Source organism: Doryrhamphus excisus, chromosome 4, assembly GCF_030265055.1.
Source record: "Doryrhamphus excisus isolate RoL2022-K1 chromosome 4, RoL_Dexc_1.0, whole genome shotgun sequence".
Taxonomy (NCBI): Eukaryota; Metazoa; Chordata; class Actinopteri; order Syngnathiformes; family Syngnathidae; genus Doryrhamphus; species Doryrhamphus excisus.
Genome location: NC_080469.1, coordinates 5,813,548 through 5,834,662, shown reverse-complemented (window position 1 = coordinate 5,834,662; position 21,115 = coordinate 5,813,548). Strand labels below are relative to the sequence as shown.

The following is a 21,115-nucleotide window of genomic DNA, read 5'->3' as shown; positions in this document are numbered from 1 at the left end:
GACCAGTCCAGGGTGTACCCCGCCTCTCGACTGAAGACAGCTGGGTTAGGCTCCAGCGACCCTCATGAGGATTAGCGGTATAGAAAATGAATAAATCATAATAAAAGTTATAAATTTAAAAGGTTTTCTTAGTGATCACCTACTTGTCTGCAATAGCACTAAGTAGTCAGGTGGTGGCAATAGTGTATTCGTTTTGCAGATTTGTTAGTTTACACAAACATCAAAGGAACCCACAGCAAATCTTTACTTTTCAGGTTTAGTTTGAGAAAGGACTAAAACTGTTCTGAAGTGAAAAGTGTCAAAGCATGTTTTTTGTGCACACTCACAATAAATTCACCCACTCTTCAAGCATCTTCACATCAAACAAAAATAGTTCACAGAAATCTCCCGACTTGAAGTGATATCCTTAAAAATCCTCATAAAAATACAATTCCAAACTGCAAACAAGGGTTTTAGAATGAGTGTTTGAATAGCTGCTTGATAAGAAAGCAAACTATTGCTACATAGTCATGTTGTGGAAAAAAAAAAGATTGAAATGATGCTTTCCCCCCATTTTCCGTCCACTAGTTCTACCCCTTTGTGTAATATTACAATACTATTCAATAACAGCCTCTCAGTCATTTGTGTTTGTCGCATGTGTAGCCTTCCTAATTTTAAAGCAGACAGATCACTCAATAGATGGAGAAAGGTACTCTGACAAGGGGAGCAACAAAAGCATCGGGTGGCTAAACATTACTGACAGCACCATTTGGTAGGAGAAAAAAAAACATACACAAGACAGGCAAACAAAAGGCTAAGTGGACATCCAGACTTCTACCAACAGCTGGAAAATACTTGCATGAGGAAGGAAAAGGTCTTGTAATATGCAGACAATGATGAGGCAGCATTAAGCAAATGGCCTCACTGACAGACATGTCAAACCCGGTTGTTCCGCCCATGCATGCGTGTTATATTCATCTATTAATTGGGTTGCAGTCGAAACATCTCTCCGGTTATTTCCTGTCGGGCCTCATGGCACGGTGCACATCTGTTTGCCATTATGAGGGGCATTGGAAATTAAAAACAATAACCTGTTTTTATGACCAATCAGAGCTGCAAATTATTATTGTCTGCATTGTCATATAGTTTGCTACTGAAAACAGAACCAACACTATCAGGGCAGCAAAAAGGTTTAGTCTTATTGTCATTTCCCAGGCCTTCAACAAGATCATTGTCTGTGGGAAGCAATTTTATCGGAAGTGCAGTCCAACATTCAGGCTTCATTGAAAAAATGTCCCAATTGTAATTGATCAGCTTGTCATTATTGACAGATGTAGGTATAATTGCCTTGTTTTAGTAGTGGAATCCATTTTATTTGAAATTGCATTATGGGTAGTTGGAACAATTTTTCCTTTTGGATTATGTAAGCAAATATTATGACTAATCGGATTGTAGATATCTGAAATGGGACTTCTTTCCTCAAAAGATCTCATTTGCAGATGTAATTGCAGATATATGAAATCTGAAATCCCAATACTCATGAATGCAATAGGGATGCTTTTATCTTATATTAAGCAGGCATGTCAGTGAGGGATACATGAAATGTTCATTTCAGAAAGAATTGAATTATAGAAAATACACATCCAGTCTAGCATTTTCAAATAATATCGAAGGATCTGACACCTATGAAGTATGTCGTTTTTGACATCAAAGCTTTTGGTATGATGTAATGATGTAATCATAGAGATATAAAATTTTCACTTTATTTAGTACACTTGAGCAGAATGGTCAATGTTCAGTCATGCAGTCAGTACTCTAGTGGTTCCCAAACTTTTTACAATCACGTACCCCTTCAGACATCTGACCTGAAGCCATGTACATACTCCCACAAAACATAAACCATCCATCCATCATGCCGCTTATCCTCCCTATAGGGTTGCAGGCGTGCTGGGGCCTATCCCAGTTGTCTTTGGGCGAGAGGCAGGGTACACCCTGTACTGGTCGCCAGCCAATCACAGGGCACATATAGACAAACAACCATTCACACTCACATTCATACCGATGGACAATTTGGAGTCACCAATTAACCTAGCATATTTTTGGAATGTGTCCCAGGAGTTATGTAATGCACCTGAATGCACCATTTTAGAAAAAAGCTCGAGCAACACTGATAGCAGTTTGCTAGTTTTGATCCTGCTTGTTGAGTATGAAGTGTCCATTATCTGACTGGACTCTTCCCATGGTGTCCCAATTCTAAAAGAGCCACTACCCCCCTCTTAATAGTATCTAAAATACAAAAATATGTACAATATGCTTTTCATTTTTTTCACGTACCCCCTATGGCAATTGACGTACCCCCAGGGGAACCACTGCAGTACTCTATTACACTGTGTGGCATTTTTTGGATTTCCCACACCCAAAAAGCCATACACATTAGACTCCAAACAGTCTAAAATCTCCATATTGTCTGTATCTCAAGTCAGCTGGGATAGGCTTCAGCTCACACTTGACTCTAATGAGGAGAAGTGGTGTAAAAAATGGGTGAATGGATGGCTGTATGGTTCACTATTAGGGCCTAGCAGTGGCTTAGGATGGATGGTTAGGATTAAGGATGCTGGTTGGGTGACTTTAGCTTTGGGTCTCACTGTAGATCAAAAATATGGAAATGAAGACTAGTTGTTTTCTGCTTCTGAAGGTGCCCCTGAGCAAGGTGAAGAGCCCCTTCCCTCAAAAAAAAAAAAAAACCCAAGAGATGCAACACCCCTGAACTGATTTATCCTTTGCTTGAAAAGCCTTCAGAATGAATTAGTGCATATAGTATGTACCGCTATGACTAATATAACTAATCAAATGGCATTGTCTCAAGACAATTCCCTTTTGATAAAAAAATAATAATTGTAGCTTGTGTTGAATAGCATATTATGGAGCCTTCTAATATTTTGCCCCTCTTGTGGAACTTAATGGGTTGACCCAAATGCTAAAACACCTCTTAGCACGATGCAATGCTGAGTTGTCTAGAGTGCAGCGAGGAGATGGGGGTTCGATTCCCCGCTTGGGCATCTTTGGGTGGAGTTTGCATGCTCTCCCTGTGCGTGCATTGGGGGGGCAGGCGAGTAATAAAATAATAATTAAAATATATAAAATATAAAAATTAATAACATGTATTAACCACCTTGACTTTCTACAGCCTGCGTAATGCATTTAGTATAAGTGTGACGTCATTATACTTGCTGACCAGACAATAAAATACATACCTGTATAAATGTTCTATGGGGGGGGCACTTGCAATACCGCTGTATCCTGAAGTGGTGGGGGCGTGCGTGAACGTCGTCGACGTCATTCCATAGCGGGAAAAGCTATTTTTTCTCAGTCAAATGCATTCAATATATTTTTATATTCTACTGAATGAATGAGTGAATTTGACTGTCAAAATGGAGGATCATACAATCAAACTCACTCATCAGACTTTTACAGCAAAGTATCAGAACCTTTGCTGAAATGAGCCAAATGAGTCACGAACCCTTATAGTTAATGAATGCATGACTTTATACACTACATTATTTTAAAAAAAGCTTGACTACAATATTTAATTCCAAATGTAACGTACACCCTCCCCCTCCTCTTTCCCAGCCTGCTCGCCCTCCCCTCGCCGTGCAGCAGGCATGATGGCGGAACTACCGTAGTAGACTTCGGGACGAGCAGGAAAAAGTGCAGCACACGCCCTCGTTTATCTATTGTAAATAGTTATTTATTTATTTAGAGACACTTTTTTAAATCCCCCCTTTACACTCCAACGCCATGACACGTTGGGTTCCCACAAAGAAAGAGAAGTACGGCGTGGGTAAGTTTTCCAAACAAGTGAACTCATGTTTGTTGCCTAGTAAACTCCAAGCCAAGTAAAGGCATTTCAAGAGAAATGAGACTTTCCAACAAGAAAAAAACATTACTTTTATGGCGACTTTGTTGTTGTGTATACGCCGGCGTTTCTTTTAAATGCCAGAATTAAAGTAAACTCACGGGAGTTACCTAAAGAGCTTTGGAACTATGGACTCGGGAGTTCTGTGGGCATGCCAACTAGTCTTGTGTAGAATCTAACTGGGAAATAAGTGTCCACATAAATTTTAGATTTGCTTGAAAGCCCCCTCTAGGATCCCTGCAGGGTGCCACATAAATGCAAGTGGGACTGTCGTAGTTTGCACTCACAGGAATACATTCATGCAAAGGCATTTGTTCGCAATAGTCCTTTGGCGACACTTGGACTTTACTTTTTACTGCCTGTGGTTTTATAAAGGTGTGGCCTTTTTTTTTTTTTTTTTTTTTACCTGTACTGTGTATTAGTGTGTGAGTGTGTACACACCCTCAAGGCAAATCTTCTGTACAGTAAAGTACTCGCTGTAAAGTGAGTGACTTTATGCGCTGCTTAGGTTGCCAGGTGTGATCTAGCCAAATATGTACACATGTGTTGCTTACTTTTGGTTATGTTGTGGAAGTGTGTGGTGCCCAAAATAGTGTATTTTAATGCCAGTAATGTTCATTGGCCGCCCTGCTGCTGTTTCAACTCAAATCATTTAAGTATTCCCAATGATGTGCAGTGTTTCCCTACAGGACTGCAATCTATTTGTGGTGGTAAATTGCTGCGCTTTAGGCACCCCTGGATCACATATTTCACTGGAAAGACATAGTTATACAATACGACAAAACAATGTCTCCAGGCTATGTTTTTTTTTTAAACCATTAATGACTCCAGCTAGTCACACCTCACATTTCTTGGTGGGCGGTGGTGGTGAGTTTGTTTCCTGATGATCTGGATCCCTGCTTCCGTGCTAAATACTTTACCTTTCACGACTGCTAGGAGGGGATTGTTCATTGTTTATAATGATTTTGTGCCACTGAGCGGTCCGCCAAGTAAATACTTCCACGCACGAACGTTCCTTCTCATGATGACAGTATTTCATTCATCTTATACTGTATCTGTTCATCTTATACTGTATACTGTCATCGCGTCGGCTTCTTTACGTTAGCGAGGACTGTGACATTCTGAAATTGTCTTGCCATTCCTTTTTCATCAGACAACTTTCATGTCAAAGTTCTCCCATCAGCTGGCAGTGCGCCCCGGTCCAATGCAAAACCGGTGTCTGAGCCCGTTACAAGGAAGATGCCTTGGACGTGGAATGGTTATTGGAGGGAAAATGGCTGACCTCACTGGTCTCTGGTTTATTCCTCGCCCATAATGAGTACAGCTATGTATACAGATCATTTTGACAGATACAGGTAGTGGTGTACTCGCTCATCCCTACTCTGGATCTCCCATGAAAAACTCTTGTAGGCAGAACAAGATAACGAGGAGCTAATCATAATGATATTATTAGTAATAAAGATAAAGCTGCAAGCAAACTAAGCAGTAAGGTCATGATAACAATTTTTTTTGTAGAATGGTGCAACTCTAATGTAGAGTATGGCGTGATCCATAAGCACAAACATCCCAATTTTGGCAAGACATGACCTTGTGTTTAACAGCAGAGGTTGGGGAATTTTTGACTTAATCCCTTTTAGATCCTGATTGGTGTGACTTTAAGCTGTTATTCTGCTTGATTCTGTAGTCGGTATCATTCTCCTGCCATTCTCCACCAGGTACAGGCGAGGAATCACTAAGATAGTCTTCTCTATTATATTTTGGGGGACTGATTAATATATGGAAGTGGCGAGGGGCGATGACATTACAGTCAGTCCCCCCATCCTCCTATTATATACCCCACAATGCTGTAAACCCATGGGGCACACTGAATTTCATCCTAAAAATAGCCATCAGACCTGAAACAACATCTTATTTGATCAATCCGATTAGTCGGGTTTTGCCTTTCCGCCAAACATTTTGGATGAAAGAACAGATTACATGGTATTTGATATTATCATAGCATATCTCAAGTCAGAGCTGTGCCTTACATGGAGCTTAAGGAATCGTACCCTATGAACGTCTCGCAGCCTCTTAAGGCCCATATACCCCAAGCAGTACAGTACAATAAAAGTACAGGTGCAGAGATAAACTTTGTGTGGATAGGTACAACAGAGATTTTTGGTTTGTATCATAAGAAATATGATACATTATCTTATGTTTTGGAACCATATTTAACAACAGAACACAATGCTATTGACTTGTAGGTGTTGGTTTCATTTCGTGCAACACATGCCTACGACTTGTAACATGTAGAGGCATTTAAAAAAAAAAAAAAAAATTTCCAGATATGAAAGATAATGCACATGTCATTGTACATCTATTACCTCACTTTATTGCTGAAGAGTTGTGACCAAGTCAGATTCCAGGTTTCTAGATTCCAAATATAATGTGTTTGTGAGCAATAAAAAAAATCATTCATTAATTAATTTTCTAGCGCTTAGCCTCACGAGGGTCGCAGGGGGTGCTGGAGCCTATCCCAGCTGTCTTCGGGCGAGAGGCGGGGTACACTCTGGACTGGTCGCCAGCACAATCACAGGGCACATATAGAAACAAACAACCATTCACACTCACATTCATACCTATGGACAATTTGGAGTCGCCAATTAACCTAGCATGGTTTTGGAATTTGGGAGGAAACCGGAGTACCCGGAGAAAACCCACGCATGCACGGGGAGATGGCCGAGGGTGGAATTGAACTCTGGTCTCCTTGCTGTGAGGCCTGCCCCCCAAAATGGGATACAGCTATCACTATCTTACCTTCACAGCCCGCAATACAAAAGTGTAGATTGGTAGGGTTTAGTGTACTTTACCGGATTGTACCACAGCAGTCTGAACTGAACTACACCACGATAGGAGGATAGATGTCCTTTCTCAAACATTACTGGTCACGCTGCAGATTATTGCATAGTGTATTTGCATAGTTTAGTTTCTGTGCTTACTGTATTGTAGCTATCCATAATCACATTTTATGGCTTTTTTTATGAGCAGCCGTATACAAAGCCCTATTCCCCAGGACGCAGGGTCATTGCATTAAATCTAAATAAAACCAGATACTAATAGTTTGTTCCTTATTTTAAAACCTATATTTACTGTAACTTAAAGTTCATCCAATTTTGGATTCATGTGAAAAGAAACCCTGCAGTAGTAAATAGTGTGAATACTGAGAGACCACAGTATGCACAATAATGCTATTCATCATCAAAAAAATACAGTAATGTTCCCCTTACCATTATTCTGCTCATTTTCTATTGCGCTCAATAGAGGGACTCATTCACATTGCTCTGAAATTGCATGCCCACTAAGACGCATATTGGCATTGATTCTTTGAATTGCTAAGATATGTTGTGTTATATGAATATATGTTCAATTCAAGGTATTTCCACCAAATGGAAAAAGTTTGCCACATTGGGGAAAAATACATCTGTGTGGAGAAGTAGTTGAAGAATTTTTCAAGTAAATGTGTTTTACAAGACTGCTTAACACAATTGCTGCCAAAATTATTCTGCAAGACCTAAACCAAACAATGATTACTGTCTATCATGCTTTCGGTTTTGTCATATTAGTCTGAACTGCATTGCATTAAAAATATAGTAGGTACATTAGTTTTATTGCAGTTGATTAAGTGTCTGTCAGTGGTGCATATCATTCAATTCTAGCTAGGACTTCCTCAGTATGAAAGATGCTATGCCTTTATCATTAATGTCTTTGATTAATACCTATAACCTTTCAGTTGCTTGGAACTCCGTCTCATAATTACTTACCTGTTTCCTCCAAGGGCCGCAGCTTAATCCTGAACACAGTAAAGGCCGATTGGTTAGACCATGCGATATGCAGAAAATACATATTTTTTGCCTTTTCTGATAATCAAACATTTAATTACACTGGGGAACACTCAAAATGTTGCATTTAAAGTAAGACTTGTTTTTAGTCAATTTAAGTGTGCTGAGTTCAAATCTGAAGTTAGTTTTTTTCTGCAAGCTACAGATTTTATGCAATCTTTAATTTTTATTAAAAATAGAAAAAAATCGAGCATTATTATATGATATTGCAATGTCAGCCACAAATCAGTATATTTAACAAGGCAAAAGAAACAGAACATTAAAATGTGATTTTAGATTAAAGTACACCATTGTTAGAAGTGCCATATGTTTTTCTGGAAGCGTTTCTCAGAAAACAGTCTTTATCGCAACGTGAGATAAGCATAATTTACAACGTTCTTCAGATAAGAGTCAATCACAGCTAATAACGCTTATCACTTTCTGTCAGTACAGTATTTTAGTCAGGCAGGAATTTGCGTTTGTAACTTTTGCGTTTGTACACTTCATCTGGGCAATCTCGTTTAATACTCCAGCAGTAGTCGGCCATCATACTTTTGTCCCAGCGACCTTGGTAGCGTTCTTCCATGATCTTTAGGTCTTGGTGGAACCGCTCTCCTTGTTCGTCACTCACAGCCCCCAGGTTTTCAGGGAACTGGTCAAGGTGGCTGTTCAAGAAATGGAGCTTGATGCTCATGTTGCACCTGAGAGCACGAAAAGCGAGGAGCATTCTGTTCACAAGTTCATTGTAGTTCTCTGCCTTGTTGTTTCCAAGGACGTTCTAAGCGACTGCCACAAAGGATAACCATGCTGCCCCCTCCAAGGCGGTCATCTTGGCAACAAACTGATCATCACGAATGAGGGTTCGAATCTGTGGGCCATCAAACACACCTGCTTTGATCTTCTCGAACGACAACCCTGTTATAGCTTTGATTATGTGTTGGAAACATTCACCTTCGGTATCCAGTGCCTTGACAAATTGTTTCATCAAACCTAGTTTGATGTGCAGAGGAGGAAAGATGATCCTATCTCTGTCAACAATTGGGTCATGTGTGATATTTGGCATGCCTGCTTCAAGGGTTTCACGAACAGGCCAGTCCTTCTGGACCCAGTGTCTGTCTCGTGCTCGACTGTCCCACATGCAGAGGAAACATGGAAACTTGGTGAAACCTTTCTGTTGACCAAGAAGGAAGTTTACCATTTTCAAGTCTACACAAATGATCCAGTTGTGCTCACAATATTTTAAGAATTCCATGACCATTCTGATGTCATCATAGTCTTCCCGCAGATGAACTGAATGACCTACAGGCACTGCCCCGTAAACATTGCCATTATACAAAAGAACACACTTGAGACTGCGTTTAGAACTGCCTATAAAGAGCCGCCATTCAGTTGGATCATAGTGAGGAACACCCAGTTCTTTGAGAAGACCTGGGATATCATGGCAGTAAACAAACTGTCTGTCTTCAGAAAAGAAGGTCACAAAAAGCTGGTCGCGCTTTCTGTAATATGACACTTTAACAGTGTGATCAACAAGATTTTTGCCTTGTAATCTTGATGCCAAAAGCTCAGCTGCTTTCTTTGAAAGACCTAAATCCCGAACGAAGTCATTCAGTTCAGTTTGGTGAAGAGGCTTGGGGACTGGGGGAGATTCAGTCTCTGAAGAACATTCCTCGGATTGTTCCCACTCAGTTTCTGGCAATTCATTGTCACAACTGTCTTCCTCGTTCCTATCATGTCCAATGTCTTTATCGTTTAATGAAGGCAAACCTTTGAAAACTGGAACAGGAATGGAATCTATGTATATAATCTCAAAACGCATAGATTTGGGTTACGTAAGTTCATATATTTAGACTATTTCATCTATCTCAAATTGCATGAAAACTAGAGCTTATGGAGAAAAACTAATTTCAGATTTGAAATCAGCACCTAAAAATCATTCAGAATCAGTTAAAAAATCCAATGCAACAGAAAGTTGAAAAAATATTGTTCCCCAGTGTTATTAGTCAATGACAACACAATTGAACATTAAGTCATTATTTTACTATTACTATTAACTAATTCACTGCCAGCCAGTGTGTTTAATATTTTAGACCCCCTTCTTTCATCAGAAAAAAAATGAGTGTTTCTCGCCTTTTTGGGTCTCTGTAAATTGGCAGTAGAACATAGGGTGGTTTCAGCGAAACCAGACCAAAAGCAGAGAAAATTAGCTTTTTTCGAAATTCCCCACACAACACAAGACATTTAATCTGTAGCTGCTGCAAAAATAAAAAAAGGAAAATACAGTGATTGACAATGTTACTCTTTGAAAAGACGTGTATAGACATCTTTGGCAGTGAATTAGTTAAATCCAAACCTTTGGAAAAACCGTGAGAGTAAAGCCGTGAAATTTGAACCACGATGCGAGAGGCGACTGTATGCAGAACAACTTGAAATAAGACCTAAAATAAAATAGAAAATAGATGGATGAAGCTCGACTGTGGAACTAAATTACACAATAGTTATTTTAGCTCTTTGGAGGAGCATGACATTTACTGTCTTCCATAGTCTAGACTGAAGAGCTTTCTGCTCAGAATCAATTATTCAGTTTTGCCATATCTTGGAATGTCTTTTTATGGTTCTCATTCAGACAGTGTATAAAACTATAGACCTTCATTAATTTTCTTTAACTTTAATTAGCTGCCAGCAGCTGCTCAAACTGTTCAGCTGAGACATTCTTTAATTGTTGACTAATCTACTGCTATAGTATGGTAAATTATTTAGGGTGCATCAGAGTGACTCTGATTTTTTTTTATTAGCGGTCACATTAATTTGAACCTGTACCTATAGGAACATTAATTGGAATTTCCATCTGCGGCCGTCTTAGGAAGAAAGTGTGTCTGAGAGGTGAACAGCTCAATTATGCTGCCAAATTCCTTTGGGTGAGACAATAAGTCATCTCTTACTGAATGAGCATTTGAAGACAACGTCTTGATTGAGTATAAATATGCCTCTCACGCAAAGAAAAAGAAATACATTTTGGGAGCAAGCGGTCATGTTGAGAAAAAAAAATGTATACATACAGCCGCTGAAATAAAATGGTATATTCTCTTTAAATAAATATAGAAAAAGTTAAATGTAATGTTCAATCTTCAGTGCAATCATGGTAGTCTTTCTGTAACCCCATGACGACAGACTTTATACCATCTTTTTTGCTGTTCACTCCTGCTATGCGGCCTTTCCTCCTTTGTATCTCCGCGGGGATCTCCGATCACTTAGCGTAGCAAAGCGGTGCTCAAAGCTAACAGCTGCTCACGACTGTAAACAATGGAGCAAGCTGCAAACGTAACAAGATGAACATACATAGCTGCACACTTGCTTAAGGGGTTGGTATGACACAAAAACGATACGGAAGTAATAAATAAATCACTATTAAACACTAAAAGCGCTGCAGAAGACAGAGAAACACAGAAACTTGAGACCTCCACGTCAAATCCAGTCTATATCGATATGAACGATATGCTTGTTTTTGATATCGTGCTTAACAGAAATATCGATATTTTTAAAAATATCGATATCGCCCGGCCCTAAGTCATACTGATGATTTTCTCATTCATGCCTTTGTATCTAACCATTCAAACTACAACCGTTTGAAATAGTGTAGTAATATCCAAACTGAATATTTTCTTGAATAAAAACGTGGCGCCAAAAGGGGCAAGATTGTGATTGTAGTTCTTTTTTTTTTTTTTAATAAGAAAACAAGGAGATAAGATAAGATGAGATAAGATATGCCTTTATTCGTCCCTCAGTGGGGAAATTTGCATTGCACAGCAGCAAGAGTACAGAATCAGTTAAGCAGTACAAAATACACAATATAGAAAAATAAACAATATAAACAACCCAAGTATTAACAAAATCAACAGTTTTTCCCAGCGTTATATACAATACAGTATGTAGATAATATGAAACGAGATGAGATATATGACCAGTCTATACACTGAGATCTTGCTAGTGAGTTAATATGAGGCATTATGGAAATACTTCACATAGAACTTAGTATATTGATTGGTAAAGTAAAGAATAACTAATTATAGATTCACTTGGTTTGGTCAGAAATTCAAGTTGTTTGGAAATGTCATACTGATGTCATTGATATGACTGTGTTTGTAGCGTCATGCTGGTGTCAGCATTTATTTCCCTTTTTGGCATGTAAATGAGTGATTTCACAGGAAGGTGCCAGTCAGAGGAGTCTTTGCAGTTGATGTGCTGTATAGTTATGACTATGACAGGTTGTACAAGCCCAGGAGCAGAGGACACAAAGTGATTCACTGCGGAGATCTGTCTTTGTAAAGGTTATAGAACTCTCTTTTACAAGAGAAGAATTGTAACATTCTGTGTTTTGTCAAGTTTTGTTCTTCAGACCAAAGTATGATTATCTAAGCCAGTTGAAACGTGTAGTAAAATGTAGCCCCCAGCCAATGCAAGTCAGGACAGAGACCTGCTCGTAATGTGAAAGACTTACTGCAGGCCTTTGCTGCTCCCTCAAGTCATGAAAAGGATCTGTGATGTGAATTTCTCTATGGGAATCAGCTTTTTGGTGTATGTGTTTTGCCTGTGCTCTTGTATTGTCATTTGATAGCGGCCATAACTCTGTAATGGTGATAATTTAAAAGCACAGCACAGGGGGGGTCACCTTCAGGATGACTGCCGGGCAGAATGATTGTAGGAAAGTTTAGGGTTTATGAGCGAGGCATCTGACAGAAACAGAACCTGCAGGGCGTAAATATTGACCGGCAGTCACAATGACATGATGATGGATAAAATAAAGAGCATAAAGCTACAACCTTTAAAACATTGTCTTAAACTACAAGTTAAACTCAGGTTCCAATTGCAAAATGACTAACTTGCTGCAGTACCATTTGTAAGTCACTCTGTAACAACTCATGGCTAAAATGAAACTTTTTATTATTTTAGCAATCTACAATTATGATCCCAGTGGCGAGCTGGAGCTGTGCTTGCAGGTGGGGGACACGGTACACATCCTGGAGAAACTGGAAGGTGAGTGAGCCTGAATATGCAACAGGCCCCAACACATCTGTCTATTCCTTCTCTGAGCAAGCCGTGACAGGAGCTATGTTGAGCTAACTGTCATTAAATATGCTCTGTGTGATAATTGAAATGAGTGTGAAGTCTGCCACATCGTACCCCCGATGGCCTGGACTGTCATTATCTCCATTTCACTGTCTCTAACATGATTCTCTATTAATTGAAATCTCCTCAGGGTGGTATCGAGGCTACACGCTACGGCAGAAATCACATAAGGTATGAGCATCATTAGTGTGTCATTTTTTCCTATCTTAACACAGGCTGCAAAATGACAAATATGACCTTTCTGTGTCTTATGGAATATTCTCTAACAAAATAGTTCTATTTTAGAAAACCCTTATCAAGGGGGCAATTATGTTGACTTGATGATCACATTTTATATCATGTAGAATATAAGAAAATGTTGAAAGAAAATGCTTCTTGAGAACAATACTTGTTATCATTTACTAAGCAGTGCAAACCCCATCCACTTCAAAGTTATTTAGCCGTCATAGAGCTACATTTTTTTTTTTTTTACACCTACAGCAGTGCTTTGCAAAAATCACCCTCTGGGGTGACGCGGGGAACTATCACGGTGGGGGCGGGGAGGTTGGTTAGCTAGGATTTCATTTCAATGCAGCCTTACCAACATGTATGTATGCTCCATTTTGTTGCATTTTCCTGGTTCCAATTTCAAGTTCTGTCTGTACAGTACAGATAAATAAATATATGATCAGATTCTCTAGTATTTCACATCGGGCGTGCATGACAGAAAATAATTGAGAAGCACTGACATACAGTGACGTAGTGGGTACAGAAATGGGACATTTGCTCTATCGCATTGGCATTTGTTGATGGGGAGGCGATACGGCTGTGCTAATAGAAAACACTAACACATCATACAGAATAGTGGCATTTACAATACAATACAATGTTTATAATACTTGGATCAATTGGTTTTCGTTTTTTTTTTCATACATGATACTTCTCAGTCTGTTGGTAATCCATGGGTAAACGTTTTGAAAGGCGTTTGAAGGTTGAGACCAAAGGCTGGTTCAATGTGCCTAAAACCGTTTTGTTTGCTCGGCAATTTAATTTCATGGCAAAAAAAACCTCCACAATCAAGTGTAGCCCTGAAACTGAATGTGGAAGCACATGAGCAACATGAGTAAGGACACAAGGACGTAACACAAGGACGACAATCATAAACTGTATAGGTTGGAATGGAAAGAGAACAACATATGTACTATATTATGTGTCTTAGTAGTGCTAATGGATGGTGTTAGTGTGTTAATATTTTTATCTGTCATCTTTCATCTGGCATCTTTTCCAAAAAGCCAAACATATTTACGCAAAAGACATTTTTTGAGTTTCACAATTAATTATTAATTGAACATTTAAGTTACTTTTACCTTCATTGAAGGTGTCATTCCTGAAACTGTTCCCAAAAAGAAGGCGTGGCAGTGAGACCAACAACCAACATTTTCCTGTTTTTCCATAAATTATTTCTTTACGAATACGGATGGACACACTCGGTGTCTTAATAACGCGACAAGACGAGCGCCATATGGTACGCTAACTGTAGAATACACGCAAACCGATGCAAAATTGTGCCATAAATGTTCAACGTTAACCAAAAAACATGCTAGATGCTAGCAAAGGTTGCCCTGTATATATATTTGAACAAATAAAATACAAATATATTTTTTTTAAAGATTTATTGTACCAATACATGAACAACCCTTATATAATAACTAATTGTTTCTTCAGGGCATTTTTCCAGCTTCCTACATCCATTTAAAGGAAGCTTCAGTGGAGGGAATAGGGTAAGATCACATCTTTGTAATAATACACTTTTGCTTTTAGTGCATTTATAATTATCTTAAGTGTGGGTTGAGAAGTGCTTTTCTTGGCTGTGAAAGGAAAAGTGTCCATCTATTCATCATGTATACAAATAGTCTTGTCCCTGTTCAAATGATATAATATGATGTGTTCTATGAGCAATGAGCAACTTTTCCAATATCCTATTATTCTGCTGTTGTGGCTGGTAGCCAGCAGGAAATAATTATTCCAGCAGATTTACCACTGGTGCAGGAGCTCGGAGCCACTCTGAGGGAATGGGCGCAGATATGGCACAAGCTCTTTGTGGTATGTATACTGCACCATTGTCTTTCTGCATACAGTTGTGTACACAAGGGGTTCCCAAACTTTTAATACCAGATACAAGTTCAAACATGTGACCTTCATAAACTTGAAATATTCAACATAATGAATTAGTGAATTCAATTTATCATACTTCCAGATGAGGTACCTCATTGTTTTTAATTTTTTTTTCACTTGATACACCCTTAGGGTTATGCGACACCCACCTTGGGAACCTAAAGTGTACACCAATATGCTTAAAGCCATTCTGAGTATTCTTGAGTAGCTGCACCTTTCCAATGTTCTAAGTTAATACATGTTTGTCTGACAGGCAAACAAAGGCACCCTGTTCCGGACTGTTCAGCAGATGGCCTACAGTCTCATTGAATATCGATCACAGATAGTGTCAGGAACACTACCCAAGGATGACCTTGTAGAGCTCAAAAAGAAAGTCACTGCCAAGATAGATTACGGAAACAGGTATGAATCATGTCATAACTTACTGTCTTGCAGTCTTTGCCCTCTGACACCATTGTAAAATGTATATGGGTCATTCTACTGAAAAGGGGTATCAAAAGCTTGACATAGGAAGCAAAAGTACAACAAATTTCTAATAAATTTGCACATTAAAATAATAAAATTAAATGACATCACTTATTCTGTTTCAATTTATGAAGAAAGACCCCTTTCTGGAGAATAACCTATATGCTTGAGTCATGGCACTGCAATACTTCAGTACCACATCTTTTGCATGTTATTTTTTATGGTGTTCAGAATTCTGGGCTTGGACTTGGTTGTGCGAGATGATGCAGGAAACACACTTGATCCCGACTCCACAAGCACTGTCAGTCTCTTTCGTGCCCATGAGACTGCATCCCGCAGTGTTGATGACAGGATACAAGAAGAGAAGGTATAAGTGATCATTTGTATTTGCAGCAATGGTCTGTTTCACCTACAGTAATTTTTTCTCTTTAAACATCCTTCCCGGGGGTCTTGTTTTTTTTTTTTGTTTTTTTTCAGACACGGCTGCAAAATCTTGAAATGAGGCGCCAGGCTCTGTTCAATACGGTGCACACCTACAGTCTTCTCATGAACCTGAAAAACTTTGTATGCAACATCGGAGAAGATGCTGAGCTGCTCATGTCTCTTTATGACCCAGATCAGTCAGAATTCATCAGGTTAGCTCTTCACCTTTCCCCGAACTATATAGTGTGATGCCATGCTTATTTTTGACTTAATGTAGACTGATCATCTTGGTCCCAAATAGTAGTAGTAATTATTTTTAATGAGCTAAAATGTGTCACATCTGTGTCATGCTGAGTGACATGGAATGTACAGTACCATCACATTTTACTGCATGATGAAACACCTCTCAAATAAAAATGAGAAATACAAATACATTTTAAACTTAAAGATGTTGTCATTACACAGTTGAATAACAGAAAACATTTAGAGAAGTGATGCGTGCTTTCATGTTAGTCTTCAAGAGTGTCCAGTAAGACCTGGAAAAGTGGGAGATTTGTTGATAGATAATTGCTTTTTTAAAAACACAATCTAGAAGGGTTTGAATACTCTCCAAGTTGACTACATTGTTCTTTCCTGTTACATATTCTTCTTCTCTAGCAGCCAGGTATGTATGAGGTGTGTTAAGAAGCGGCATTATGATGCCAGAGTTGGAAAAGCATGCTGCATTCATACACAGTACAATTATAATGTGTTTATGATAGAGAGTGAAAGGCAGAGTAGTAGTATAGTAGTATTTTAGATGCAAAATCGCAGCAACTTCAAATATTGTGTCATGTTATACCTCTAATACCTGTCAAAAATAAAATCTAAAATCTGCATTTATTCTGTCAAAATATGAGATAATGGTTGGTAAATGTGATGTTTTCTTGACACTTTCTTCATGTAATGAAACTTACGGCACATTTGAAGAGTTTTTGCATTGCACGTTGTCCTAGTGGTTAGTTTGTCAGCCAGGCCGTCATCTCCATTAGGGCGTCTCTTTGTGGAGGTTGTATGTATTCCCATTGTGTTGGGTTGACTAAATTGGAAACTCTAAATTGCCCACTGGTGTGAATGTGAGTGTGAATAGTAATTTCCTCCGTATGTAACCTGCAATTGGCTAGGAACCAGTTTAGGGTGTACCGTGCTTCTTGCCTGAAGTCAGCTGGGATTGGCTGCAGTTCAACCGTGACCCTAATGAGGACAAGTAGTATCGAATATGCCTTTTTTCCCCCTCAATGTAACCTGAGGCTTTGAAAATGCATTTCTTAAAGTGATTATTGTTTAATTTTGTACAGTGAGAACTTCCTGGTGCGGTGGGACAGTATGGGGATGCCGAAAGAAATTGAGAAACTCAACAACCTGCCAGCATTATTCACAGTAAGCAAAACCCAGTATTTCTAGATCTATCTTAGATAAGATCCTGAAATCTGTGACAAGTAGGACAATTTTCTTCTGAATTGTTGAAATGTTGTTGGCACTTACTGCACTTTTATTGAGAATTTATTGATCGTATTGTTCTTAACGAGCCAATAATTACCTGTCTTTTGTGCTGCGGGGGATTTGAGACACATTTAATGCCAAATCTTTCTCAAAGCAAGTCAAGACTCATTTGACCTAAAAAAAAAAAATGGAAATATTCTATATTTGTGGCTTTCAACACCTAATACTAATGAACTGCACAATAGCTAATCTCTAACAGACAAATCTATTTGTGGTTGACTTTTTGCATCTAGGACCTTAGCAGAAGTGACCTGATGAGGCAGCGTCTTTTCCTGGTGTGTCAGATCATCAGAGTAGGAAGCATGGAGCTGAAAGAGGGAAAAAAACAAACTGGCGGACTGAGGAGACCCTTTGGTGTGGCTGGTGAGATGCTTTTCACATTGTTCTGTCTAATATCTGTTTAGCCAATTCGCAACCCATTCAACTGTGAAAATGGTATTTCTTTGTTGCGCTGCTCCTTCTTGATTTGTACTGAAGTGTAAAATGAAGGAAGCATGTGCTGAATGAAATGGGGACACCTGTTTTCTGACCTAGAAAATAAGTTCCATTCAACTATGGCAAGAAGTCTGTGGAAATTAGTTGAGCAACCATCTTTTTGTTTTTGGCCTGACAATTAGCCCATTTGACGAGAAAGGCGTTCTTCTCAGCAAATGGAATGAAACAGCTGCCAGAACAAAAGTGTCTAACCCAGAAGTCACATTATTCTTCTCTGTCAGGAAAATAAGCACACTTAAAGAAAAGAGCTGGGTAGAATACACAAATCTGAAGCATCCCATTCTTGTAACATAGAGATCAGGAACACTTAATCTGCTATTATATTTTCATTGGACATCATGCCAGACAACAGCTTCTGTCTCAAAGGAGAGTTTATAACAAGCACTCAAATTTGGTCTATGGATAAATTGCTCATTTTTTTTGTTAATTTTAGTTTAGTTAGTACCTTGGTGCTATTATGGGAGGGTCTTATATCTGTGTTTCTCACAGGAATGCATTGCATTTGGATGGTGGGTTGTGTGAGGACATCATCGTCTAATTTCATTTGTATAATTGGCCATGATGCATGTGCGTGTCAGTTGGAAGCGTTTATCCACTTCTTCAAAGTATGTTGGTCTGCTCAACCTTCCCTTGTAGTTCCGAAATGGCTCTCTGACGCCCACCTGCAGTTGGGTACTTTTCAGAAATAGCTGCACGAGTGTTAGTTTTGAAAATGGTGCATGCTACAATACTACATTTTCTGTTGTTTGTTAAACAGTCAGAGCGCAGTGTAGCTGCATACACGGACGTATGGTGAATCAGATATTTAAACACATTAACATATAAATATTTAAATATATTTACATTTCCACGTAAAAAAAAAGCACATCAAGCTTGGGGAGCTGCAACAAGGAATCGAAAGAACTGCATGCGGCTATGGCGCTGTGGGTTGCGAAGTCGAATACACATGAGACGTGTCATAACAGCCGACACACACGTGTGTCTCACATGCATCATACAGTACTTGATGTTAGCTGCTACAATAACAATATCGCTGTAGCTCGGTTAATATACAGGTCAGTTACAGTATGCCAATGGAACACTGTTGCCCTTTTTTTTCCTCCAAGGTTTTTTGTTGGGGCTTAAAGGGATAGTTCAGATTTTTTTACCTGCAGTTGTATGACACCCCCATAAGCAGTGAAGTCTGTCAACAACGACTCCCTCCCCACTTCGTGGCCTGAGTTCTGATCGGATTTCAGTGCTGAGGAAAGTAGTTCCAGCTCGTTGCTGGGGACAGTTAAGTCAAGAGTTTGGCTTCTCAAAACAATATGTGTTCTAAATTATAATACATTTGCATCACAAAAATGCTTACTAGAAAAAAATCAGACCTCACAATTCGTTTGGCGTTATTTTCTCTGCCATCGTATCACTTGGTGATCCCACCTGTCCATTGTTACACACATTGCTTCACTGGTTTCACAGTGTTTACTGTTGGGATAATGAAAGTAAACATGTCTGCCTAGGAAAGTGATGATGACATTCCTTTTAGCACGAAGCCAAAGGGATATTTTTATGATATTGACAGTAAGTTAATTAAGTACACATAATTATGTGTCCTTTTGTTTTTTTTTTGTACCCAATACTAAGTCTATCTTGTTTTGTTGTATTACTGTGTTGTTACCTAAATTTAAAATGAGCAAAGGATAGAGCTGCGGGATATATGACATCGCACTGATGCCTCTATTGTGAATCGAGCTTTTTAAATCTATTCGCATAAAAAACACGCTACGCTTCCGTGACGTACGCGATTCACGCTTGTTGTGAAATTGGGTCTACATAATGGAAGACGTGTAGGTGTAGCTGTACCGACGGTAAATCTTAAACCAAGGAATTGTAGTATACACACAAGTCTCTAGTTCTTTGCTATTATACCTGTCATACGTCTTGTCATACTGTGATTGTGGCCATCAGTCCAGCTGTGCATTGCAAGGTGACAGTAAGTACATTGTACTGTGCTGCATGTTGACACGGGCTGTCACACATACAGTAGCAGTTATGTTCTAAACTGTAAGCTCTAAATCTGGAAACCAAAGGATTTAAGTGTAGGAGCACTTCCTGAATGAACTGAGGAATGTGTGGGAGACGAAAAACTCTTTAAACTTTTACACTCTTTAAAACGTATTTGGTCGGTATTTTCTGCTTTTTTTGATGAAAGACAAAGTCCCTTATGTTGTAGCTGAAGTTATATTTTCAGATTGAAAGATGTGGCTATGAGATGAGTAAAACGGTACCATTTTGAATTCTTAAGATGTCACCAGTCTGCTCCACACTCAAATTACCACACACACAAGAATGTTAAACCCAACAGGGCCCAAATTCCATTGCATACTTAACCTGTTTTATGCAAAAAACAAAAGTTATGGAATTAGTACACAGTGAGAACACAATTTTGCTTTTGCTTTGTATTGTATGGGACATAGGTTCATATTTGTACTGTAACAGTGTATTCCAATTGCTTTTTTATATGAAAAATGCAGGACAGCGGCACTCACAGAAAAGTCGATCTGTCTGCAGACAATATTAATGGTTCAATACGGGGATGGACTGGACCCTGGATGGTTCCAGGATGGGGAGTTAACCAGCACCTTCTACCTTGACATGGACAAACATGTATCATTACACCATTTAGAGTGGGTGGAGTTTGCATTTTGTTCTGTAATTCGCGAGAGAGCCTCTGAATGACTTGAAGCTGCGTGCACTCGCTGCATCAGCAATGTGCATCCTTTGCGCATATGGCCCCCTTGCCCCATGGATTATGGGACCCTATGCACAGCAGGTGTTCTGCGTGTAGGAAGGGGTCGCTCTGTCTGTGCCAACACATCTCTTCTGTTGTTTTATGTCTCAGCAGTATTTAGTTACCATAGTTACCAAGGCCAGGTGCAGCAATGAATAAATAAACGGTCGTCAATTGGCCCATTATTGATCAGCCCACCAAGAAAACTCCTGGTACTCCTGATATAGCAAGTCCACCTCTGGTCCTATGTTTACTCAATACGAGAGAATACCTAATTGTCCACCATTTGATTTGTTGTCTACAGTTGCACTCCAAATTATTCAACCCTGATTGTGAATTCAGTTCATTCAATTCATTTGCAAAGCTTACAGTAGTTTGCAATTA

General features: G+C 39.1%; 1 protein-coding gene across 2 annotated transcripts in view; it reads left to right on the top strand.

Moving 5' to 3' along the window:
- Window positions 1-3,593: 3,593 nt before the first annotated feature.
- The window catches only part of dock5 (dedicator of cytokinesis 5), a 38,057-nt gene continuing 20,535 nt past the window's right edge, over window positions 3,594-21,115 (top strand). For both annotated transcript variants that reach the window (XM_058071052.1, XM_058071051.1), the window contains exons 1-10: window positions 3,594-3,820; window positions 12,703-12,786; window positions 13,010-13,050; window positions 14,584-14,639; window positions 14,865-14,961; window positions 15,287-15,435; window positions 15,730-15,865; window positions 15,976-16,133; window positions 17,259-17,340; window positions 17,697-17,826. In XM_058071052.1, coding sequence (XP_057927035.1) covers window positions 3,778-3,820; window positions 12,703-12,786; window positions 13,010-13,050; window positions 14,584-14,639; window positions 14,865-14,961; window positions 15,287-15,435; window positions 15,730-15,865; window positions 15,976-16,133; window positions 17,259-17,340; window positions 17,697-17,826 — 976 coding nt within the window. In that variant the 5' untranslated portion in view covers window positions 3,594-3,777. The remainder of the gene's footprint in view (window positions 3,821-12,702; window positions 12,787-13,009; window positions 13,051-14,583; window positions 14,640-14,864; window positions 14,962-15,286; window positions 15,436-15,729; window positions 15,866-15,975; window positions 16,134-17,258; window positions 17,341-17,696; window positions 17,827-21,115) is intronic.